The sequence below is a fragment of the Motacilla alba genome, chromosome 4 (genome assembly GCF_015832195.1).
Source record: "Motacilla alba alba isolate MOTALB_02 chromosome 4, Motacilla_alba_V1.0_pri, whole genome shotgun sequence".
NCBI classification, from domain to species: Eukaryota; Metazoa; Chordata; class Aves; order Passeriformes; family Motacillidae; genus Motacilla; species Motacilla alba.
This window is the reverse complement of record NC_052019.1, coordinates 59425716-59451650: the sequence shown is the minus strand read 5'-3', so window position 1 is coordinate 59451650 and position 25935 is coordinate 59425716. Positions and strand designations below refer to the sequence as shown.

At 40.7% G+C, this 25935-nt stretch overlaps 1 protein-coding gene across 2 annotated transcripts; it reads left to right on the top strand.

The window, feature by feature from the left end:
* The first annotated feature begins 183 nt into the window (after nt 1-183).
* On the top strand, nt 184-23886 carry PKD2 (polycystin 2, transient receptor potential cation channel). Of its 2 annotated transcripts, none has more exons than XM_038135587.1 (15): nt 184-683; nt 5764-5877; nt 8469-8602; nt 8966-9216; nt 9480-9704; nt 10599-10827; nt 12297-12467; nt 12874-13055; nt 14004-14124; nt 15958-16056; nt 16376-16497; nt 17077-17194; nt 17463-17623; nt 18425-18572; nt 19311-23886. In XM_038135587.1, exons 1-15 carry the CDS (start codon nt 290-292, stop codon nt 19542-19544), a joined length of 2703 nt encoding a protein of 900 aa, XP_037991515.1. In that variant the 5' UTR covers nt 184-289; the 3' UTR covers nt 19545-23886. The 2 variants fall into 2 exon arrangements, with proteins under 2 accessions (XP_037991515.1, XP_037991514.1); XM_038135586.1 differs by having other exon boundaries at nt 185-683; nt 17460-17623.
* Nucleotides 23887-25935: the final 2049 nt, after the last annotated feature.

The following is a 25935-nucleotide window of genomic DNA, read 5'->3' as shown; positions in this document are numbered from 1 at the left end:
GAAATGGCTGTTCCTCACAAATTTACAACCTCCTCGCGAGGCCTCCTCGTACTTTCGCCGAGGATGAGCGGGACTCCAACCACCCAGCGCCGGCCCCTACACCGCTACCGCAGGGGCGGTCCAGGGCTGCCCTGGAGAATGGAGGAAGGCGTGGGAGGAGGAGGAGGAGAAGGAGGGCGGGAAGGAGGTCCCAGCTGCCGCTCCCCCCGGCAGCCAGGGGGACTACATCTCCCTCTGTACCTCGGGCTTTCCGCCAGAGGGCGGGGAAGGGGAGGCAGCGGTGGGGCCGATGGCGGGCGGCGGCGGCTGCCGGCGCGAGCGGGAGCAGCTGGAGCTGGAGCGGCTGGGTCAGGCGGCGCGGGCCGGCTCCTGCCCGCCGTCGCCGCCGCTCTCCGCCTGCTCGCGGCAGGCCTGGAGCCGGGACAACCCGGGCTTCGAGCCTGAGGAGGACGCGGCGGCGGCGGCGGCGGGGCCGGTGCTGGAGATGGACGTGGAGTGGGGCAGCCGAGCCGCGTCGTCGCTGGGCAGCGGCGCGGGGGGCCCGGCGGGCGGCGGGCGGCGGGCGCGGCGGGGCCCCGCGGGGCGCGGCGGAGCCGAGGGGCCGGGCCGCCTCCCGGGGCCGCCCGACGGAGCCGCGCTCCGCAGAGCGGCCTGGGCCAAGCGCCTGGCGCGGAGACTGCGAGGTGAGAGGGCCCCGGCCACGCACCCCGCTACCTGACCCGGCTCCTCAGGCGCGGGTGTCGCTTCCTGGGCGCTGTAGAGTTGGTTGTAGTCTCTCCTCTGTAGTTGCCTGTAGTCCTCCTTTTCCTCTGCCTCCGTGTCCTTTTCCATCCTGTGTCTCTATGTCTGCATCTCTTCGTGCTTATCGTGTCTTCCGATCCGCGTCCCGGTTATGTCCCCCAGCACACGCAGATGCAGCCCCATCTCGCTCCTTCCTTTCCCCACCTCTCTGCCTCCCAGGTCTTACTTCTGGCTGCTTTCCGTGTAAGACACTCCTGCATAGGGCAAGTTTAGGTTGGACATTAGGATGAGTTTCTTCACAGAAAAGATGGCATTGGAATGGACTGTCCAGGGAGGTGGTGGAGTCACTATCTCTGGAGGTGTTTAAAGAAATACTAGATGAGGTACTCGATACCATGGTCAAATTGATGGTGATGTTGGGTTATAGGTTGGACGTGATGATCTCCAGAGGTCTTTTCCAACCTTGGCTTTCTGCCCCAGCACCAGGTCTTTGGAAGGCTGGAGCAGAATGCTTGTGCTTCTTTTTTCAGCAATACCCCATTCTCTAGAAGAAGTGCTTAGGACGGCATGGATTACTTGAGTGGGCTGCTGGGAGGGTGTTTGAATCACTTTTCCTTTTCTGCAGTATTGTGCAGTGCCTTGGTGCTGCCCTTTACAGTCAAGTGCTGCCTGCTGTCACACAGCTGGTGACCAGGGACAGAATTGGAAGCAAAACTGAGCACATATCAAGTGAATATTTGAGGTGTCGTTCAAAGCTTATTGCAGTAACTTCCTGCTGATCTGGCCTTGTACAGGGTTGATTTGACAGAAGCAGAGAGAATGCTGAGTGGGGAGTCCTTTGGATTTAAGGTTGTGGGAGCACATTGAAAACCCTCCTTTCTTTTCAAGGAAGCTTAAAATGTCAGCTTCAAACTACAAGGACTTTAAACAGAGCATTGGTTTAAGTGTCAGGTGAAATCTTTATAGTTATAAAGCTGCAGAAAAAGCAAACCATTTTAGAAAATAAAAATTCTTCTTCTGAAATGTGGATTTTGTGAAGATAGTAGATAGTACTGTTGTTACTGGCTGCCACAACATCAGTGGAACTATGGAAATAAGCTTGACTTGAAGCAATGACTTCTACATTCTCTGATTTTCATGTGCATTCAAAGATTTTTTGCTGTGATGATTTCTCTAGCTTTGGCTGTATTGCACCAAAAGAAATCCCTCTTGAACATTGCAATATCTTAGTGGTATGCAAGTCAGACTTGCAGAGATTATGGAATATAGAGCATGTTTTCTTTTTAGCAGATTTTACTGGGACCATGTTCAGTAACCCAAGTCACTTCATAACAAGAAACCAGTATAACCAGGAAAAACAACCAGTAATAATTGTGTTGTGCATGAATTGGCACTGTGCTGTTTGGGGTCTCCAATGGTGTGTTTGTTTTAGTCCATTGCTGAGATATGTAATTGCCTAGGAAAAGAGCTGCTTCATATGGAGAAAGTTAAGTCATTTTATAAAAAGTTTTACCAAGTTTTTATACTTCAGATGCTCCCTTCATCTTAGTTGTTGCCAAGAAGGAACCTCCTGTGCGTGTTTTTAACTGTGGTGAAAAATAGCAATGTTTGTACATGAGGCGAATGTGAGTGACCTGGTGATGACCTGGCAGGTGTCGCTCCTGTTCCATCTCTGTAGTGATTTTTGCAGTAGTACTGGAAACAGTTTCTGTTTGATTTCTGACCTCCTTCTATAGGCAAGTGTAGCTTAAGTTACTGTAGTTGACAGATCCTTTTCTGGCTTTTTGATGAGAATGTTGCCATAGATTCCTGGGCACAGTACATATCTGGGTGAGACTTCGGTGCTGCGGAGGTGCTGCAGGGTGCTGTACTTCTGTGGAATAGGTGACACCTTATGTGAAGAATGTGATCCCTGTGCTGCACAGTTTAAAGGGGCTGATTGCAAGCCTGACATTATTACAGGGCACTTGAAGGATAACTGCAGGTTTACTATTGGAAAGAATATTCCACGGTTCTTCAGACATTCTATGGATATCCATGAGTATCTCTGAAGACTGGAAATGGTGCATTCAGTTTTATTTCAAGGACTGCAGGAAAGTTGGCATAGATTTATTTAATGGAATTCCATCTCACTTGACAGAATTCAATAAGAGGGAACAATCCTTTGGATATCACAAGTGATAGTGTCACCGTGGCAAAAAAGGTGCCACTTAGTATTGAAGGATGTTCAATGACAGATTGCACTTGCTGTGAGTTAGGAAAGAAAAATGCAGAGGGGATTTAAAGTTTTGGGATTTTGGTAATTGCTGTAACAGGAGTTACTAAGTGAATAGAACCAACTATCAGTAGTTGAGGTTCTTCTTTATGTGGATTCTGTTCAGATTCTAACATGAATGTTTGTGAAGTGCCTTTAGTTCCTCTAGTTTTACAGATCTCTTCAGCAAATATCCCAGATACTGAGAGGAGAAGAGGGACTGATAATTCTACTCTGTTAAGGAGGAAGTTACCAGAAGTTTTGATGGGTAAAAACAAGGTGTGTTTCCAGAGCCAGCCTGGAAAGGTAATCCGGTCTTGTAGAGCTGTACTTGGTCACCCAGTGCTGCCATGTCCTCATGTGTGACATCACTGATGTCTATGGGGCATTTATTGAAAGGTTTTTTTAGTTATTGTTATATAAAGGCACAAAATACCCTTCTCAGTCACTCTCTAATTGATACTTTCATGAAGACTGCTATATACAGAATGAGTATGGGCAACTGTTAGTTGCAGATTTATTTGATAAAAATACACAGATTCTGTCAAAGAGTTGATGAATAGCAAATGTATATAAGAAAACAAAACAGTTTTGTTGCTTGCAGCAGATGTCAAATCCAGCACTGCTTACCTCTACTGTGTTTGATGCATCCAGATCAATATTTTAATAAGGGGGAAAGGGGAATAACATATTTATATTGCAAAAATGTAACAGCTAATGAAAGCTCCAAGCTAGCTGGTGTTAAAATTCATTGTTCATTTAGCACAAAAATCATGTGATCCCTCGTGCTGTTGAGCTGGATTTATTTCTTTGCTGTAACTTTCTGTTCTTTGCTGACTTGACTCCTAACGATAGTCTAATATGACAGAGTTTGAGTTTGGAAACTTTCTGCTTCTGCTCACCACATATCTTATTGGTGAGTAATTGCTGACAGCCGGGACTTGGCTTTCTCGCCAGCTTAGCTCACTGGCTTTTCCAGCCTTTTCTTCCTCTCTTCCATGGTGTCTTCCTGCCTTTATTATGAAGGTTGCTAGTGCAACGTAGTGCTGTGCTAGGGGCTGAATTTATTGAGTTATTATTATTAGTGACTCACTAAATGTTCTTGGATTTGTGTTTTTGTCTTCAAGAATGACCTAATGGGGAGGATTTGGCTTTCAGTGTAGTAAAGTTGCAGTCTTTATCTGCACATTTTCAAACTTGGCCTTAAAGAACAGCTTTGAAAAAGCTCTCTTGTTTGGGGGCTGACACTAGGGAAGGCCCTAAGTTACCAATTAAGCCATGTGAACAGAGATTAATGCTGAAACTGTTAGTGCTTGCTGTGCCCATGAAAGAGAAGTTTCCAGGTTTATGTCATAGCTTAAAAATGTGGTAGCTGGAAGGCTTCAAGAAACATCTAAGACATTTTTTTTTTCTCATTTATGCAGGTAGAGGTAAGAGCTTCCTTATTCCCATCTCTGTTAGCAAACAAAGGTCTGCAGTAGGCAGCTTAGCCCATTGTCTTAGCCTTACAGCAGTGGTTGCAGATTGACTGAACTCATGCTTCATTGTCAGGTTTATAATGCGTTTTGGCTATCCCTTTTTACTGTTCCATTTCAAATTACTGTGGTATGTTTGATGGATCCAGGATTTTTCCTAGGGAGTTTGAGGTTACTTTGAGGAAATCTACTACTCAGTAGATTTCCATCTACTGAGAATGTAAAGGATGTTTTGAAAGGTTGGCTGTTTAAAACACCTGAAAAGGATGGAAGTTTACTGCAGTTCTGTAGGAGTGAATTTTTAGTTTTAAATGCTTTTTCACTGATCAGAAACTGAGGTCAAATTGCCTTGCTTTAGGTTTAAATGAAGAGAAGCTCCATGAAGGGAACAGTCTGAGCAACAGTAGTTGTTCCCATCTTTTTTTCTATTCTGTACTAGGCATAGCAAATAAGGATGGTGATTGCTGACTGCATTTTGTTTCAAGGTGGTTGTTCCTTTTAAAAGACTCCATTTAAAAGATCCTTTTGCTTTTCTTCCCACTTGGAAGAGATCACCAAAGTTCAATGACTTCTCTCCCTGTCTTTTTGGGAATGTCAAGCATTATATGAAATGAGGACCAGGCAGAAACAGTTCAGCTGATGCAGTTGCTCAAGCTGACAGCTAGACTGCATAGCAGTTGCTAATTTAGGCTGCTACTAATGTTTAATTGGTAACTCTTTGTTGTGCAGGGAAAGAAACCATGCAGAAATGCTCACCAACATCCCTGCTGTGTCTCTTGCCTATGTGAGAGGGAAAGATTATGATATGGTGTTTTAAAAATAAGTTTGACTCAAGTATCCTCCTTTCATGTGGAAAATTAAGACTGCTTCTAAAGGCTCAGTAATGAATGTGCATTTTCATTCATTGAACAATGATTTGCATGTTTAAAAGAAAACATACCAAAGCCCTGCGTTTTCATTTCTTGAAGGATGGCTGTCTGTGCTTGTCTCTGTATCCTTGTATCTGTTTTTATACCATGTGGTTCTAAGCTATAGTATTTCTGCAAATCTTCCACAGATTCTGTTAGAGCTCTGCTGTACTGTTCCTAAATTATTATGGTGTCTCATTGGTAGTTGATACTGCCTCAGGCCCCATTCTATCTGCAAACAAAGTTCCTTTTGCTTAAACTTAAAATCCATAGAAGAACCTGCAGCAATGACAAAGGTTAAGCTTTCAACACCATTTACTATGTCACTTGTGTAGCTGTACCAGACATCTGTGCTCATCATTATATATATCTTTTTCCTTTTAAGGTCTGTGGGGGACAAGACTCATGGAAGAGAGCAACACCAGTAGAGAGCAGTACTTAAAAAGTATTTTACGGGAGCTGATCACGTACATGGTTTTCCTTGTAGTCCTGTGTGTCTGTAAGTACTATTCAGCACCAGTGCATCCAGTTCTGTACTACCTGCTTGTTGTGATTCCAGAAAGAAGGTTATTTGATGTGGGAGAATTAATAGACAGGTAGGCAAATACTTGACATCAAATATTTCACTTTTTTCTGCACATGGGCTGTTGCTTGAGACTGAAAATACTACAGCCTTCTGCGCCTTAATAAGTTTAAATCTTCAGGCAGGATGATAATAGACTTGTTCTTTGTTTTTAGAGAGCATTTTTTTATTGTAGTACCACATTGCAGTATAATACTTCTGCTACACTTTTTGAAATCACTGAGCAGAAATGGTAAATTAAGAGGAGGAGTTAGTCATTCAGGACAAATAATTTAATCACTACATTTGAAGTTCATCAGAGAGGTTATGTACAGATCCCTGCTGGAGACTTCTGTGGTTTGTGCCATTTGTTGTCTTGATACCATATGAAGTATAATAACACTAAAGAACACAGAACATAGTAACATTAAATTTACAATGCAAGAAAGAACTTCTTGTGGAGTTGCAAAATACCTGTTTTATTTGTTTGCTAGGGAGAAAACCAGCAAAATGTGTACATTAAGTTAGTGTATCTTTAGAAAGCCAGTATGTTTCAAGTCTCCAGTTTTTAGTGTGAGCAGTTCTGCCCTAAATGGCCGAATGGTGACTCTTAAGTTGCCATTTATGATCAGTTATAACACAACAAAGTGATGTTTTAAATTTTTGTGAGAGGGAATCTCAGAGTGGAAAAGCAAAGGCAAAACTACGCTGGTAGACTGTCTCTGTGAGAGCAAGTCTGCTCTGCTTGAACATAACAGAATTACTAAAAAGCCCAAATTTTATACTATTGACCCAACTATTTTGATGTTGTACTGCAGGCATGTTTATATATTAAATACCATGGTTTTTTCCTTCCTGAGTAGTTTAAGAATGCTTAGAGCAGGTTGATGAACAAAGCACTGCAAGGGTGCTTGTGGCTGGCACACTGTAGCATCAGGAGAAGTGTTGCAGTGAGGGGTCTGCCTTAGAGTGAAATTGTTTCAGCAGAAGTTTGACTCCTAACAGGCTGTTAACTGTTTGTTTTGCTACAGAAAAAGATTTTTGCTAACAGAATAAAGGAAAAATGTAGTGTGTTAAATATCTGGAGATATTGCTAACTTATTAGTGTTTTTTAAGTATCCTTTTTATTTTCACATAAGCAATAACTGGAGGTCAGTCTGGTCTGTGGCTTGATATGCCCTAGGAGAGTGCTTCCCAGTGCAGGCTAAATGCTGTGAGCATTTCTTGTTCTCTTGTTGTTTGAAGAGTAATGTTTAGAGAGAATCCAGGTATTGCACGGTCATGTGATACATTCCATGTGCACAGCAGAACTCTGTTAAAAATAGTTCTTGGTCTCTGGTTGTTAAGGGAAACAAAAAATTCATAAATTTTATACGATTACCAAGACAGTGATTGTTCAGTGTAGACCTAATCTTTCAGATTCCTCTGAGTTTTAGCCATAGAGTGGTTCAAGTATGTACAGGAGGTAACAATACCTGTCAGCAATGGAGAGACGGGGCATCTGAGCTTGGATCAGAAGCCAATTTTATTGAGAATATAAGGTGTTTATATATGGTTTTACTGGTATGGCACTTATATAAGGTTCTATTTTTGGTTACAATTTTCCATTGGTTACACATTATCTTATTACAAATGTTTCACAACATGTCTCTTGCTCCCTTCTTCCCCAGGGAGACTTCATCTGTATTTGTCTCTCCCGAGGTTTCTGCTTGATCAAGCCTAGGGTACCAGGCTCCTTTATCAGTTCCATTGTACTCTCTGTTTCAGTCCCCATAAATACCCATTCCCCATAAATACCCATACCAGAGACTATTTACTCAACCCATCTTAGTTTTGTACATAATTTTATAACTTACGCTCTGTGGCCCTCAGCCATACCTTTGGCCCTGTGTGAGGAAAAGGAGTACTACAGTCATTTATTTTCTGTTGGGAGTTTCTCTTAAAGGCACTGCACATCTGTACTGGACGTTTATTACCTAATCCATGTCATTCCCAGTGCTCTGCAGTATCCTGGTTGACTGTCATTTTCTGCTCAGAGCATAGTTGTCCTGAGGTCTTTGTGCCATCTGTGGCAGTTCTCCATGCATGCCTCGGATAGCACAAGCCCCCTAAAAAGGCATTGCCTGCCTCTCTTCAGGCTGCTGAATTGTGTCTTTGTTTTCCTTGAGGATTACTTTGGTAGAAGCATTAATAATAGAATGAGGTGTGGAAAGGAGAAGAGAGTATTATAAATTGATTGATCAGTCTACCAGCACTGCTTTTTGTATTTTAATCACAGTTGACAGATGAATGCTGCTTGGTGTGGATTTTGTTTTGGAGCTTAATAGTTCCATTACAAAATCTGTACAAATACAACCTGATGTATTCAAAACAAATAAAGGTTTGGTTTTTGGTTTTTTGTGGGTTTTGGGGGGTTGGGTTTTTTTTCTTTTTTTTTTTTTGTTTGGGTTTTGTTTTGTTTTGATTTGATATTTTTTTCCTCTTTCTTTCATTCCTTTATCTCTTGCTCCTTACCAAACCTTCTGCAGTGACTTATGGGACAGTGAGTTCCAGTATGTACTATTATGCGAGGGTTATGTCACAGCTCTTCCTGGAAACACCCGTGTCAAAAATGGAGAAAACTGATTTCAAAACTTTGTCCACAATGGATGACTTCTGGAAGGTAATCTAAACCCAAGTTTTTATATCTCTGTTCCTGTGGTTCACTGGTACTGTCATGAACTGTAAATTTAACCTTCAGAATCTTATTTCCCAACATGGTCAGGCTTGTGCATGAAAATTTATGTGCGCAATGTCAAAGCTATGGAACAAAGCAGGCCTTTAATATGTGAAAATTTAGAGTCAAGTAATGTTGGTGGGGCAGGGTAGAGCAAGTTTGTGGGATGTGTTTGGAGGGCAGGTAATAGTAAAGTCTTATGCTTATGTCAGAGAAATTATTAACTGCAATTCTAACACTTCTGTGGAATGAAGATTTACAAAAACAGTACTGGCAACATGCAAACTGAAGTTCTGTCATCTTCCCCAGTTCACAGAAGGCCCTTTGCTGGATGGTCTTTACTGGGAGATGTGGTACAACAACAAAACCATGGCAGAAAACAAAAGCTTCATTTATTATGAGAACCTGCTCCTAGGAGTGCCTCGCATTCGGCAGCTGAAAGTCAGAAATGGTTCTTGCTCCATACCCGAAGATTTAAAGGAGGAAATCAAAGACTGCTATGATGTCTATTCTGTAGCTAATGAGGATACTGCTCCTTTTGGACTCCGGAATGGAACTGCGTACGTAGCATTCCTGTAGATACGTACTGATTTTTTATATACTTGTGACCCATTTTTCTATCTTAATTTTAGGGTGTTAGTCAAAGGAACTTTGTAATTTCTTTCTTAGAGGTTACATCAAAACTTTGTAGCAAGGACACCCTGAATTAAAGCATATTTAGTAGCTAATGCATGTTTTTTGGTCAGGTTTTATTGGTGTCCGTTTTATTAATTGTAAGTTGAAGGTGGAAAGACCAATGTGCTCTCTTTCACTTCTAAACTAGCTGGACATACACCAACGAGAAGGATTTGAATGGCAGCAGCCACTGGGGCTTGATTGCTACATACAGTGGGGCTGGTTATTACCAAGACCTCTCAAGGACCAGAGAAGTGACAGCTCTGCAGATTGCAAGCCTGAAGAAGAACCTGTGGCTGGACAGAGGGACCAGAGCAGCCTTCATTGATTTCTCTGTGTACAACGCAAACATCAACCTGTTCTGTGTGATCAGGTATGAACAGAACCACGACAGTTGTAGACTTGGGGTTTTCTTGTGATGGTTTTGTTTTGGGCACATAGGTGTATCGGTGATATTTTTGCCCGACGTCTGGGAGAAATGACGAGGAGGACTCCATGTATATCAGAAGGCTAATTAATTACTTTATTATACTATATTGTTCTATATTATATTACACTATATTACGTTACATCTAAACTGAATTTGCACAAGCACTCAACTGCACAGGATCTTGTGACTGTCTGCTGATGGTCTGCACATGCACTTGGCCCTGATAGGCCAAGGAAACGAAACACCAAAACTTTGGGTTAACAATCTCCATATTACATTCTACTTTGGCACAACACAGGAGCAGCAAATGAGATAAGAATTGCTTTGATCATTCTTTCCTCTGCTTCTCTCAGGTTCAGAGAATGTCAATCCCACATAAGTGAGTGTATGTTTTGTGTAAAAGGGACAGACAACTGAAGTGCCATGCCTCCCTGTCAAAGAAGTGAGACTCCTCATGGAGTCTGTCCTGGCTTTCCTGTTGCCACAATGCCTTGGGTGCAGTTTGCCGGAGACCTTTCTAGAGAGTTGGCATGTTCAAGTAAATACATGGGTATACAGCATCAACCTTTGGTTTAGACAGCATGAAACAGGCAGAGATGAAAACAAATCTTTCTGTCTCTGTTTCCTCACTGTTCTTGAAGGGCTTTGAGTTTTAGTCAAAATTGAGTGTGGTCATGTTTACAACTTTAATGTGGTGTGAAGAATCGGAATCATATGTGGGTTTGTTTCTATTATTTAGATAATTATACAAATAAACCCAAGTGTCTTTTAGTACTGCTTTTCATCAGTTCTTGTTAAATTAAATTCTTTTTTTTCTTTGCCTTTTTTTAAATGCAGGTTGCTAGTAGAGTTTCCAGCCACTGGAGGCCTGGTTACATCTTGGCACTTTCAGCCTGTGAGGCTGATTCATTACATCTCCACTTTTGATTTTTTCCTGGCAGCCTGTGAAATGTCCTTCTGTCTTTTTGTTCTGTATTATATGGTGGAAGAGGTCTTAGAAATTCGCATTCACAGACTGCGCTACTTCAGAAGTGTTTGGAATTGCCTTGATATCCTTATCATTGTGGTAAGTAACCTTTTTAATCAGGCTAAAATTGCTTTCTAACGTGCGCTTTGTGGGAGACATGAATTACTCAGTGTTCCTGTTTTGGTTTTAAGGTACAGGAACATCATTAGGAAGGATACTTCCAGACTATTAGGCTATTCAGTCTGAATAATACAATTTTAGTCTCTGTTGCAGTGTTGGTATGTTTCACAAAGTTGGTTGTTCTGTCTTCAGTGCTTTCAGCCTGGTGCAAAGTTAGAGTATTTGTCCATCATGCATTTTCAGTTTTTGTTTATACAGACTTTTACTGGAGGTGACAAACTTGCCCTCCCTTCTACATACCTGGTACAGAGTATTGCACTGGTTTTCAAATAAGAAAATCATCTGCTTTAAAGTGATTTGTATTTCAAGGAATGGGACTGGGATTTGAATATGTTTGCAAAGAACCACAAGGAGATTTATCTTGGTATTAAATACTCGCCAGCTAATACCAGGTTTGAAGAAGTGCCTCAGAATTGTAGAGTGCTAGCAGCTGTCTAGGTTAAGTGGACAGTGTTGGACATCAGTAATCTTAGTGCACTAGAAAATATGAACTTTGGACATAAAGCTGCATAATATAATTCTCTCTGGACTCAGATCAAGCTGTGCTTACCAAAAGTATACAAAGCCAGAAATGCTGAAACAGTTCCAGTCCCATACTCGTTTTGTATCTTCAGGCTTGGATTAATCAAAGGTTTCAAGTCTTGAAGCCAGTATTTGTAATCCAGGGAAATCATACTTGCATCACAGTGCTTTGTAAACAAAGGGCTGCTTAGGAGGATGTTTACATGAACTGTGTGCTGTTTTTTACACTTAATGGTTGGGCAGGGGAAAATGCTTTGCTGTTACAGTCAGTGAAGAGTATTCAAGTGTGAGTATAAAATTCAGTTTGCACAAGAGGTCAGAATTCTATGTTTATGCCTTGCCGGCCGGGCATTGTTTAAAAGTAGGATTATGTACTTATGACTATATGTGGTGAAGTGTTCCCTTACAGTAATGAACAGCACATTTGCAGAAGTCAAAGCAAGAAATTTCTGTTGTAAAAGTGCAGCTTCTCTGCTGTTGCTTGTTCTGGGCAATACTGCTCGGTCTGTACTCTGGGGAAACTGTAGTACCTTTTTGGCTGCTGCTGTCTTTCTGCTCTGTGCTCTTTTCCACCTTTGTCTGTTTGAGTTGTCGTATTCCCTTCCTTACGTTTGCTTCTCTGCGACAGCATCTGTAATCGTGCTAGGTGCCACTGTCATCTTGTTCTTCACAACCAGTGTCAAGGAAATGACTTCTAGATCTTCTTACTCTCAGACTATTTGTCTGTAGTCCAGGACTATAGTGGTTTTACTGTGAAATGCATGAAGTTCCACATATCTTAACTTTATCTGACATAAATGTGTCAAACAAGTTGATTTAAAACCCTAATTACTTTTTGTAAATTTGTGTGTTTCTTTTGTCCTCAGCTGTCTGTGGTAGCTATAGGAATTAGCATCTATAGGACATCAGCTATCGATATGCTCCTGAAGAAGCTGCTGGAAGATCAGAACTCATTCCCCAATTTCGAACCCTTAGCATATTGGCAAGTGCAGTTTAACAACATTGCTGCAGTCACTGTGTTTTTTGTCTGGATTAAGGTAATTCAAAACACACATCTTTATTCTACCATTAGAATGTAAGCAGTATTCTGAGTTTCATGAGACACATTATTTGAGGTTTACTCATGTTTCTCTCAATCATGTGAGAAAGTCAGAACAGTGATAACTTCTTGCAGATGAAAAGCTAAGTTGTAATTTGCCACAGGTGTAGTCAGCTCTTGTTTAGAACTAGAAGACGTAGTCAGTGCTTGTGTTTTGTCAGCAGACATGTTAAGAAATGTTTTTATTATTCCTCAATTGTGAGTCAGTAGTTCTAACTTGGTACTGCTTTGCCTCCAGCCATGTTTAGTAAGACATCTCATGTAAAAGAGTGGAGAGCAATTATATTAAGAAATTGTCTTACTTCTCTTCTCAGCTTTTTTCTTTTTTTCTTTTCTTTTAACAGCTTTTCAAATTTGTTAACTTCAACAGAACGATGAGTCAGTTATCCACGACAATGTCTCGCTGTGTCAAGGATGTAATTGGCTTTGCCATTATGTTTTTTATTATTTTCTTAGCATATGCTCAGTTGGCCTATCTTGTCTTCGGCACTCAAATTGATGACTTCAGCACTTTCCAGGATTGCATGTAAGTACAGGTATAAAAAATGCAAAGAAGATTTTGGTGTGTTGGTGAATTGGTTACTTTATCAGAAGCAAATCCTGTGACGTCCATCTAAGCAGATAAGCTGCAGGCACACTGCTGTTGATACAACCTAGTAGCAAACACATTTTAATCTCTGTGTTATTGCTGTCGTAGCAGTAAGCTGAAAATGGCAGGGCTGGGTTGTTGTGATATGATTTCTACATATCTGGGTTGGTTACATTCCTAGACAAAGCAATGACTCCATGTTCAGTGGTTAAATGCTTATTGAAATATTGGAGGCATAATAAGGTTGTGTTCCTAATAGTGTTCATAGTTGCTTGACTCAGAATCCATCTTAGCCAACCACAAAATTTATAAGTATCTGGAATCCAGGGGAGAGAGAGAGGACTTAATATAAGATTGCTAATCAATTTCTCCTTGGTTGATTTGGTGCAACATAACCGGATTGTAACTGAGGAAATTAACAGGTTGTTCAGTCACTGATTTCCCCTGCTCCCTTACACTGGGGCAGTGTTGCAAGGAGTTTCTTGCAGAGAAGTGAAGGAACTGCAAATATGCTGATGGTGCCAAAAATTGCCAAGCTTCTTCTAGCTTAGAAGGAGAGGGTTGGGGTTGTATGTGTATGAGGAAGAGGGGAGTGGATCTAAGAGCTTCACAGTAGTAATTGTTAGTTTGCTCTGCTTTCTGTTCCGACCAAAAAGGAGAAATAGCCCCCATGGTTTTGTTCTGTGTGTGGCACCTGACTGTGACTTGGGTTATGCCTATAGATGTGCTTGATTAATTGTTTTTGCAGTCCCTGGTAAAGTGTTACAACAGTGCAGATCTCTCTGCAGCCTATCAGTCATGCTGCTAGAATAAAATAGTTTGAGAATCCTCGCACAGCTCCAGTAATATTTTTTTCAACTCCTGGATGTGTTTTGTTTTTTTAAGATTTACTCAGTTTCGCATCATTTTGGGAGACTTCAACTTCACAGAGGTTGAAGAAGCTAATCGAATTTTGGGACCTGTTTATTTCACTACATTTGTGTTCTTTATGTTCTTCATTCTTTTGGTATGTACACTTTGTTTATGTGGGGTGGGTCAGTGGCTGTTTTCGCATACCTTGTCCTTTGATTCCTCCTGCTACTTTTGGGGCTTTTTTTGATAATGATGAGTGTATGGCCCATGAAGGGGCCTGACTGCTACATGGCTGGTCACTACACTCTTTCCTGTTTTTCCTCATTTAAAATTGATTTGCATAGTATATTTTTGTCATTCTCATGTAGTGCTCCACATTTTTAATTTATTATTATTATTATTAATTTTATTTCTAAAATCTGAATAGTGCCTGGTTGGCAAATACAACAAGGCTGTCTCTTTTGGTGAAAAGTAGCTGTACTGTTCCATGCAGTCTCTTGGTTCATAAAGTGCTCTAACGTGTGGCTGGCTGGGTTTACAACAGCCTTGTTCTTGCATGCCACGCACAGCTTTGCCTGCTGCAAGAGCATGGTTCTTCGGCAGTCCTGTGTCATCATCATTTTTCGTGTTATTTAGTGATCTTCATACTTAGTGCAGCTTTTTGTGACTATTTGAGATGAGGAGGAAGGGCATTCAGATTTTATTTGTGGGAAAATACTTCGTCTTGGATGTTCACTAGTAAGGATGCAGAGAATTTTAAGTGTTTTGTGAGGAATTTAAGTGTTTGGTGAGATGACCAGGATTCAATGGGAAAATAACAAATGTGTCGCTATATGCCAAAGGTTTTCACATAAAGCAGGTTTCCTATTTGCTTTGTAGCACTTAAAGTATTCCAGAGAAACAGTCCACTGTCCATCAAGGGAAAGAAATCTATTTTTTCTAAGGGGCAACAGAAAAGCACTGGAAGGTGACGTCAGAGTAGGTTGTCCAAAATACTCACTGTAATTTGTGTGGTTTTTAATACCATTTTGCCTGAATGAAACATTGATGCAAGTCCCTTGAGACCAGTCTGAGACCTGGAAATTAAGTTCGGGAAGATGGGCAGAAAGCACCAACTCTTAAAGCTGGGCAAAATAGCAGCAGAAAATAGCACAACAGTGAATTGTCAAGTTACCTCTTACTTTTCTGGTGGTGGGCATGAATGCATAAAGATACGGCCCTGAAAGATTGTTCCAAAGCACGTTTTTTAAGTCCATGAGGAAACAGAGGATAACATTGCCTTTCGACATTGAACATGCCAGTAAATTGAGTAACTCTTCTTGAAAATGTAATTTGTAATTGAGTCGTGTTTACCCCATGTCTAGCAGGAGCCTTTCAGTAATGACAGCATGGTTTGATTAAGTTACATGCTTGGCACAGAGTATGTGAGACCAGTATTTTCTCCTTTCTCTGAACAAGAAAGAGCTCTTTCCAGGGTTGGTGCCATAAATGTCAAGTACCTGATTTTAAGCTTTTTGATTTTATCTTTAGTTTGAAATGCCAGCAGAGCTGTAACTAGATAAGAACCTTTGGTTTGTGCTGATTATTACAGGATGAGTGGTTAACTTGATTCCTCAGGCATTTTTGTTGCCAGCTGTTTTGCCTGGATTAATTCACAGCTGTTCCTTGTTTAAGTTTAGCTTTGCAGGGTTTACTGCCACTGCTGTGTGTAGCTGTGAACCCTCTCTGGAAAGAGTTTCTTCACTTATGTTAATAACCAGTGATGTGGATTAAAATTTGTTATACTGCAGCACGTCATATTTCAATATCAAGTTCTGGATGTTAGTTTTAGTTATGAATGTTAGTTAATTTTAAACAGATCACCATTTTTTCTGGCCTTTTGAAACAAAATCCATGTTAAGGTCTGCACAACAAGGTCATAGGAGTAGTAGGGCTCAGTCCTGTTGAAATTTGAAATTTCAACATTTTTGTTTTCTCTTATGAGCAGAACATGTTCTTGGCCATTATCAATGATACCTACTCTGAAGTCAAATCAGATATGGCGCAACAGAAGGCAGAAATGGAATTGTCTGACCTTATCAGGAAGGTAAATGTAATGCTTTGCTTGTTTGACATCTTATTCGTCACATCTGAACTTATTTCATTAAATACTATATGAACTGTACAAAGTAAAGCTGGCAGCAGCTGATGAGAGTACACATCTCAGTTAAAATAATCTGAGCTGAGTGTAAATTAAATGAGGGAAAACTTCCCATCACAGTGTATTTCAGTCATCTGAGACTTTGCCTTGAATGATCACACTGAACACACTGAATGAGATTGTACAGTAGCTGATTTCTGTAATCAATAAAGTTATTAGAAATCTCGTTTCATGAGAAGCAACAAAATTTTACTTTCTCTTTTAGGGCTGCAACAAAGCCATGATCAAACTTAAATTGAAGAAAACTACTGTTGATGACATTTCAGAAAGTCTGAGACAAGGTGGAGGAAAACTCAATTTTGATGAACTCCGGCAGGATCTCAAAGGGTAAGGGAGTTGTTACTTCTTACCTTGAATAGTATACCCAGGGACTTGTGATGTTACCTTTTGGATGAGATTTTCCTCTAGCAGAAGCACTCTAATGTGGCTAAAGACACACACCAGAGTGTTTTTCTCTGCATTATGGCTGGTGTTGGCATTGCATACCAGAGAAAGGCTTTTGGAGCTCTGGGGCCCTACCTCCTTGAATTTCTGTGTTTTGGGGAGAAAAACACAGAAATCTCTGAGGAAGCAATGACCTAATGCCTTTGAGGAAATGGTAATGTTCCTGTCAGACCACTGCTGGAGTTTGTGGACAGTCGGGAGTCCAAGGCAAGGGTACGAATCAAGGAAATATGGAAGGGAGTTGTGAAGGAGAAATGTTCAGTGCAGGGAAGATTGGTGCTTTAACTAATGAAGGATAAGGACTGAGGGGTTTTTATCAGTGTTGTGAATCTATAGACAACACTGGGATGGCTTTGTCTTGAGGATGGAAGTCTATTTGAAGTGAAATGTTTTCCAATACACAGAGTTCTTTCAGCATCTGAAAAATGGAAAGTGAAGGAACTGCTTTTATTGCCTTTTCAGGAAGGGGCACACAGATGCAGAGATTGAAGCAATATTTACCAAATATGATCAGGATGGGGACCAGGAATTGACTGAGCATGAACATCAGCAGATGAGAGATGACCTGGAGAAAGAGAGGGTGAGCTCAGCATTAGGAATGGGATGCCACCAGCACTGTCTGCTAGTCTGCTCCCTGTGGTGTTTTCCTGCCTCAGAAAAATCTTTTTGTCTCCCTTCACTTTTGCTGTTATTCCTGCTGTCTGAGCAGAACTGTAAAAAGGCACTGTAAAAAGGGAACTGATAGAAGACAGGAGCTCTTTGACCTTGACACCACCATCCCCCATGTACAGGTGAGAGTCTTTTACATCTCTCTCTCTCTCTCTCTGGCTTGTGTTTTCACGAAGGAGGATCTGGACCTGGATAGGAGCTCTCTACCACGTCCTCTGAGCAGCCGCAGCTTCCCTCGGAGCTTGGACGACTCTGAGGAGGATGAGGATGAAGACAGCGGACACAGCTCCAGGAGGAGGGGGAGCAGCTCTAGTGGGGTTTCCTATGAAGAGTTCCAAGTGTAAGTTTATCCTTCTGAGGGGGACAAATCTGCATGTTAGGTTTTGGCTTTTTTTTATCTTATTTTTATTTAATTGTGGGTTTTCTTCTTTTGGGTTATATAGTATTCTCTCCTTGATATTAATCAAATTATTCATAAAAGCAGTGTTAGGATTTTGTTGTGCATAAGTCACTCCTTTTAGTAGCTTGCAAATAATATCTGAACTTGAAGTGCCTTAGAGAGCCTCATGGGAGTTGGTTAGAATATAGAAAATCAGAATAAACAAAAACAAAAAAACCAGCAACAAAACCCCTGTCGCTAAAACCTTGTCATTGAAAAGTCAGAGAAAGGGGTCATGTTACAATAATGCCAGAAAAGACTTTTCTGGTTTTTTAAGTAGTAAACCCTTGAGTTTGTTTTAAGTTCAGTGAGAGCTTTAATGGTTGTTTCTAATAAGATTAAGTTACTCATGAGTGTGTATTTTGTCCGAAGTGATCAGTCTCCATATTAATTAATTACAGCAACACTAGCTGAATAAAGAATTATATAACTGGAACCAACAAATTTTCATGATGATGACCTAAGAGCAGTGAAAGCAGAGTGCAAGATGTACTTTTTTCTCCCATGTGCTTTGCCCCTGTTTTACTTTCTTGCTGTGGGATACCTTGTCCCTCCTGGATAGTGGGACTGGTTTGTGGGAAGTCAGAGGCATGCTTGGATAACAGTGATGTCTCATCCTTGTCTGCTCTGTGTGTTGACATGCTAGAACGGTGCTGACTGGGCAATGTCTGAGTCACTGAAGCTCCCACTTGTTGCCCTCAGACTCATGAGGCGCGTGGATCGCATGGAGCATTCCATTGGCAGTATCGTCTCCAAGATCGATGCCGTTATCGTGAAGCTGGAAGCCATGGAGAGGGCCAAGCTAAAAAGGAGAGATGTGTTGGGGAGGCTGTTAGATGGAGTGACAGAGGTAAGAAACTCACTCTCTGTGGTCTGGTCACAACCTGAATGTTTTCCTTTCTGTTGGCATTTCCTCCTACTGCCTGGCTTGGCAGGATTGAAGGAGTGGTAGTAAAGAGGAGGTGGTTGCTTTGGTGGTAGGTTAGTGATTTCAGTTAGGTGTTAGAAAAACATGAAATTTAAAACACGAAATTTTGGGAGCATGATTCAAAATTCAGATATGACAACATGTCTTACAGTAGCCCTGTGTCACCATTTAAACCTGTGATCTGGACAGCAGTGGTCTTCAGTAGTTGCTGAAGCAGCTCCTCCATCGCTTGGTGTCTGTTGGGATTAATACAGTAATTTTTGTGGACTAGTCTGTTAGAGTCTGTGGGATCCAGCCCAGTCTGCTCTTATTCTCCTTTGTTGCTTCTGGGACTGTGTGTACCAGGGTTACCTGACTTCTGCTGCCTCCCCTTTCACTCTCTTTCCTTGAGGGCCCTTTGGAAGTGGCCAGTGGGAGAAATGTGTTATTTCTGTAGATGCTGAAATCTGCCAGGTGGAATACAAGTTGTGCTTTCTAAGGTGGCAATCTCAGCATTTAATTTCATCCCTGGAAATAGAACAGTTTGCTGTGGGAGCTGTTTCCCCATTAGCCTATGGAAGTACTCTAGTGGTATAAGAATTTCTTGTGGTTGTATAGGGTTTTGCCTAGACTTCAGTTTGGAAGCTGCATCTTCTAGCTTGTGTCTTTTCATGTGTTTAGGATGAAAGACAGGGCCAGAACAGCGAAATCCACAGGGAACAAATGGAGCGGCTGGTGCGAGAGGAGCTGGAGCGCTGGGAGTCGGACGACACGGCCTCCCAAATGAGCCATCAGCTGGGAACACCCCTGGGACTGAACGGCCAACCTCGCTCCAGAAACTCCCGGCCATCTTCTTCCCAGTCAGATGGTGTTGCTGCAGGAGCAGGAAATGGGGGGAACAACATCCATGTGTAGCTTGAGCTTTGTAGGTGATTCCACATGTTTCAGGTCAGTATTCAGCCAGCAAATTCCCCAGCATGAGGGGATCATTCTGATCAGACCCCTGAGGACATCTTTCACTGGTGGGAAAAAGTAAATATTCACTCCATAAATGATTTTCAGGCCTATGTAAGCCATGTGTAATGCCAGCAGTGAGAGTGTCACCCTTGGAAACAAAAATGCTGGAAACTGAATGGATGGCAAGTGGGACGAAATCTACCAGGACAGATATCTGATTCCATAAAAATATTATTTGAAACACTTGCACGAGAGCAGCAAGCTTCAGACAAAATAATGTGCAGTGGCTGACATATTAAGAGGCTATTAGTTTTCTGCTTCCTCTTGGAAAGTACAATTTTTAAAGGCTTTTAAAAGCAAATTTTCAAATAATATGGCATCAGTTTGTCCTATTCATTATAACAGCTGACAGATAAAACAGCACTTTTTTCTTAATATGAGTTTTCTTAATATGAGTTTCTACTTGTCTTCTGAGTTATTCTTGGTATACTAGTATTTTACTTAATTTAAAATATTTTTTTTCCTGTTTTGAGAGGTAAATTTCTTTAAGCAGAAGAAAGTGCACTTAGTTTGCACAACTGTAAATTGCATCATTCTGTGGTAGAAACTGAATGCGTTACAAGTAGCATTTAGCAAGAAATATTTGAGAACTGCCTCTTCACATCCAACTAACATAATAATTTTCAGGTAAGTTGCCCATTTTTAATGCTATCTTTTAATGATTTAAGTGTTTCTGGGATAAACATTCCAGAGGTTCTTAGATAACTACAGCTACTTTGCAGAAAATACATTATTTAAAAGCACACAAAATTGAAAACCATTGAGTTTTCCTTGGGTGTGACAGGGAAAGGGGCAGAGAAGTTTCTGATAGTTGGGAAGATCTGGTCTTGTGCCATGTGACTTTCTTATCACATCTCAACTATGTGGTCTGTATTTACATTTAACTAAACTGCATGTGAAATTATTAGCTACATTTCTACATAGACTTTTATGCTGAGGTGCAACACAGGATTCCTTTGGGAAGGCGTTTATATTATAATCACTGATTTTTAGTATTTAATTTCCTCTGCTTTGTGTCATAAAAAGCTTTATTTTTGAAAGGACATGCAACGTTGAAATTCTGTTGGTTTCCTATAAAGAGCACCGAGGCAGTGTTTGCAGTTTTGCCTAGGAATATGTCTCCATATGCGGAATGCTGGGTTAGGAGGAAGACTGTCAGTTGTGCTTTTTTCCTGAAGATGGCAGTGTTCTGGTGTTTAAAGACTGAGAGCTGGTGAAAAAGATAATGGGAAGCTACATAATCAACCACATCTCAGCTATTAGTAGCGTGTGTAGAGGAAAAAAGGTGAGTTTAACAAGTATAAGTGGCATGTGTTATATTGGTGCCTTCTGTTTCAACAAGAAGTTGGTATGTCTTCATTCTTGTGGGAGTGCTGCTTAGGCAAAGCTTCCATGTTCCATATATTCTTGCAATGGCATTGCCTGGATGTCAAGTGGCTCAGGATGCCTTTCTTCTAACCAGGGAACTTGCTAAAACTAAATAGAATTCATGCCTTTCCATTTTTGATTTTATGAGAAACCATATGCACAGAAACCTAATTAATGTAAGCTGGAAGAGGAGGAAATTCAGTACTGGAATTTCTTAGTAGCTGTGTCTCGGGAACAGAATTATGTAGGAGAACAGGTTGTGGTTCTTGTGTGGGTTATTTGGTCCTGTATTGGGAAGAAGTTCATACCCTTTCACAAGAGTCCTCATGAACTTGCGAAGACAGTGCATAGCACAGTGGGTAGGGCATTTGTGTGGGATGAGGGCATTCAGATTAAACTCTCACTTGCCTTGATTGAAGGGTTTTACACCTCAGAAGCCTTTCTGAGGAAAGCTTTTCAGTGTTGAACTGCATTTCTGACTGTAAACAAACAGACCAAAGAAAAACACCAGCTGTACACATGGCCATCTGGTGTGCGAGGAAAATAGAAAATACTATACCAAAGCAATTCAAATATACAGAGCCTTGTATTTATAGTCATGTCCAAAATGTGTCTTCCAAAATGTAAATTGAGTCACTCATCTCACCTTTCATTTGTACTATATGTTTATTATGAAAATGTTTGCTTTAATAGCTATATTTGTTGGGGTGTATTTCTGTAATATGTCGTTACTTGATAACAAACTTCATCTTGAAGTGCAGTAAGATTCCATGGGGTACCCATGTACGTTGACAGTGGGCCTTGCAGTAAGTGCATTGCCACTTGATAAATGTTACAAACATTTTATTGATGCATTTTTCAGTTTTAGATTACAATATCATTTGTCACTTATTACAAGGTACTGTTTTTTGCATAGTAATGTACAGTGTTTGGTCTTACTAGGAAGCTGTTAATTATGCAAGTCTTCTACAATGGTAGATCAAGAATGAGCACTTTATTTCCTAATAAACATTTTATATAATCTACAAAGCAAATATTGTGCCTACACTTGGTTTGTTTATAATGGAACATGAAGAATCCTACATTTTGTGTTACTTTTAGCTCATACCTTATTCTCAGACTACCTAATAAAGGGAGTAGAGGGTGTAAATGAACACAGTGGACTGGGCTGATCCTACTGATTAGTTGCCCAAACAGTCCTTTTCTAACACTTTATTTCAGATTTGTGTTTCTGCAAATGCACAGGTCTGCTTTCTGCTATTTCAGCTAGCAGTTCCCACTGCTAGTAATTGTCTCTTCATTACTTGCTGGATAATTTAAATATTTCTTTTTTGTCTAGTCCCCTTTTTTTCCCCCCTTTCTTTCAGGAGGGAATACTGCAGCATCTGGAGGGTTTGAATAGAGCTTGGAAAGCCCAGGCTCCCATGTAAAACCCATGGTTCTCTCTGGACAGCTGTATTAATGAAAATGGAATTATTAATGTAAATACATCTCAATTTTTAATGAAATACATACATACTGAATTTATTAAGTATATTAAGCCTTTAGTCAGTGCACTATGAAAGTCACAGTGTGTGGGAACTTGATTGATTGATTAATGCTGTGTGCATGCTGTAATATTGCTGATTTTGGAAGATTTCTTCAGGAAGTGCAGTTTGAGATGCATATTTGGAATAAGAGCTTTTTGGAGTAATTCTTCCATGTCCACAGGCATTACTTGGATGTCTTGTATAGTCCAAGATTCTTCTCCAGTAAATCTAAACAAGAAGAAAAACTTGGTCAAAAAACTGAGGAAAAGGGGTAAAAAGGTTATGATTAAAGGTCTGCAAGAAATTGTCACTTGTATAACAAGGACTTCCAGGTTTTAAGCACTGATCATGCAAAATAGGTACAGAAAGATGGAGTGACAGCTTAATGGTTCAGGTGACAGACTGACATTCAAAAGAGTTGTGTTTTATTTGTGTCACCTCACACTGATGTCTTTACACACACTCAGCTGCTTCCAGCTTGGATCAAAGGGCTGCTACAAACATGCTACCTAATCACTAGTAATGCTAAAACACAAGGTTTTCCTTGGAATGAGGATTCTGGCAGCTCTTCTGCTTTGTTTCTACTCCAAGGAATAGTCAGGGAGACTGAAACTGCATCCCAGGAAGCAAAGAGCAGCAAACTTGTGCCTTCTGTAACAGGCCTGAATTTGGATGGAATTTGGATTTGATTTGGAAATGTGAGAGCAGATCCTACAGCCAGATGTTCAGGTGTTTTGGAGCAGGCCTACCAACAGTGGGGTGCCAGGAAGGGAGCAAGAAGGGTTTTGAGATGTGGGGAGTGTGCTGGGTTTGTGTGGTTCTCAAAAACTCATTAGTAATAAATGCAGTAAGATTGCCAAAGGACCGATCATGACAGTTTGCATCAGCCACAGTTTTGCTGGTGACATTTTGACAAAAGTTGAGACCAGTAATTTCATTCATTTGCAAAGTCATGGAAAGAGTTAAAGATTAGCAGAGACTCACAGGGGACAAAATGCTCATTAAGGAATTATTCATAAAAACAAATCAACAATATTAATCTCTTTCAGAGTTAGAATTTGTTTTAACTCCTGTCCAGGAGACTTCTAGTTTTGAAAAAGATAATTTCCAGTAAGAAGAGTTGGGCTTTGTTTTCTGGGAAGTTACAGTAGAGGTGTTTTTCAAAATAAAAACTTTACACTGTCAAAAATGCCTGTGTGTGCTGCTCAGGCTGCTGCTTTTCACTGTTGCATGGAATGCGGTGAGATGTAGACTCTGAGAAACACTCAAAGGAAAAGAATGCTCCTTTCAGGCCAAACCTGACATTACCAGTTCATTCCAAAATCTGAGGTAAGCACACTTCTGTACTGCCATCAGCTTTTCCTGGAGCCGAGGTGGATGCTGTCAGACTGAGTTCCCCAACTCCTCAGTTTCAGATGTCTGTGTGCAGAAGATGTGGCCATGAGAAACCTTGAGCTGCAGAAAGACAGAGTTGGCAAGCACTGGAAAGAAATTTCCATTTCTCTCAGTTTTCCTGTGATGCCACAGCTGTGTAATAAAGGCCAGCTGTGTTTCCTGGCTTAGTTATTTGAAACAGGTTTGACAAGGGCTTTAACTGTCTTATCTGGTTGTAATTTCATGCCCAGCAAGAAGAGGAGGGAGATGTCAACTGGGAGAGGAAAAGCATTTATGTTCAGGATACTTCTCCCTTTTTTATGGCACAGCAAGATGAAAATAAGATCTATCTGACAGGAGATCTTTTTAAAAAAAATAAAAAATAAGGGAAATATTTAGGTTGAAAGAAGTTGTTCATGTCTGTAAGAACCATAATCATTTAGCAAATTAGAAGTGTGTCACATGGAAGACCCAGGGGAGCAACTCCAGGAGTCTTTGTTGGCATTGCTGTTATTTACATTTTCAGATTATACTCTCTCCTCCTGCTATGTACCTTTTGTGTAAAAAGACACAGCTGAACACAAAGTGAGTGCTTGCACTTCCCTGAATGTTCAAGAGGCAGCAAGTTGATGCTTATAAAAATGGCATTTACCAGTTAACATGAGAAAGCTATTCCCCTTTTTTTTAATTTTCTAAATTATGATGTTCTCTTTTAGAAGAACATTTGTATAAAGTGTGCAGAAAACCTGGCACCGTAGCAAGGAATACTGAAAATTTTTATCCAGGAAATAAAAGTTTGAATATTTGTGTTTATCAGCATCCCAGAGAAAATTTGCACACTGAAAATAAGCAACTACAAATCCGTAACAAGGATCATTTGAGTACATTTGACTCACCTTGGACTGATGGTGGTGTGTGTCCAGAAACAATGTCCATCATGTAACCTGGAATGCCTGTTGGAGCCCTACAGAGCAGGGTATTGCATCCCCAGAACTTGACTCTGTGCCCACTGCTGCAGTGGAAAAGTAATCAGAAGGCAGGTGGCTATTTCGTAATGCTGGGGAGTGAGGGATTAATTGCAATGTTATGTTCTTGAAGAAGCAGGGTGACTCAAGATTTTAGCAAGGTAACTTTGAGAAGGAACCAGACATGACCCAAAACCTTACAGAGGCAAAGATTATTTCTCTTGAAATATGAAGGAAATACAGGAAACTGGAGAAGCAGAGTTTACTTGTTTTGGTAGGTTGGGCTGCCCTTGAGTTTCCACATGTAAAGAAACTGCTGTTTTGAGCTCTTAATCTATAACTATTTAATCTCTGAAGACAAGAGATAGACACACATAATTTAATTTTTTTTTTCTGATGTTGCTATCCTAATTCTTTTCTTTCTTCCTTCTCAGTGGATATATTCATTATCATTAATGTTTGACAGCTTCCAGTGTCCATCTGACATAAATTCTTTCTGTCTTTTGTGGTATTTTTTTTCAATTCTTGCTCTGTACTGGAAAAACACAGAACTGCAAACCTTTTTATTGATTTATTCTCTGTTTTAGTGAGCTGCTACTCTACAAGCACATTTCTCAATGCCTCTGGAAAACCCAAATGAAACAGATGTTTTTCCTCACAGGTGGTTAGTATGCAGCCTACAAGGCTCTTATTTTATCCACCAGCACAGAAGTCAAGAAAGATGATGACATTTGTTTATGCAGCCCAAAGCATCCAGCCACTGGTAGTGGCTTCATCAGTAAAACATGTAGGCCCATGGTGAGAACTAGAGGGTCAACAAGCACTCAGACACTCGTTAAATCTTTGCTTTTGAACAAATACAATTTATAAACCCTTGGTACACTGTAAAAAATAAGTCACAATCCCCAAGTCAGTGTCATGGGCCTTTTACATGTGGCATTTGAAAAGTCAGCAGCTTATATTATGCAGTTGTCCAAGTATGTGTATTTTCCATACTGTCTAGCCTTCTGCCTCCTCATCAAAAGCAATTCATGCTGTTCTGCCACCAAGCTT

What these genes read in the sequence shown, in the direction of transcription:
- PKD2 (XM_038135586.1), top strand. Translation starts at nt 290, where the DNA reads ATGGCGGGCGGCGGCGGCTGCCGGCGCGAGCGGGAGCAGCTGGAGCTG. An exon ending in TGTTTTTTGTCTGGATTAAG is followed by an intron (nt 12,468 to 12,873) that starts GTAATTCAAAAC and finishes TTCTTTTAACAG; the next exon opens with CTTTTCAAATTTGTTAACTT. An exon ending in TGTTAGATGGAGTGACAGAG is followed by an intron (nt 18,573 to 19,310) that starts GTAAGAAACTCA and finishes TCATGTGTTTAG; the next exon opens with GATGAAAGACAGGGCCAGAA.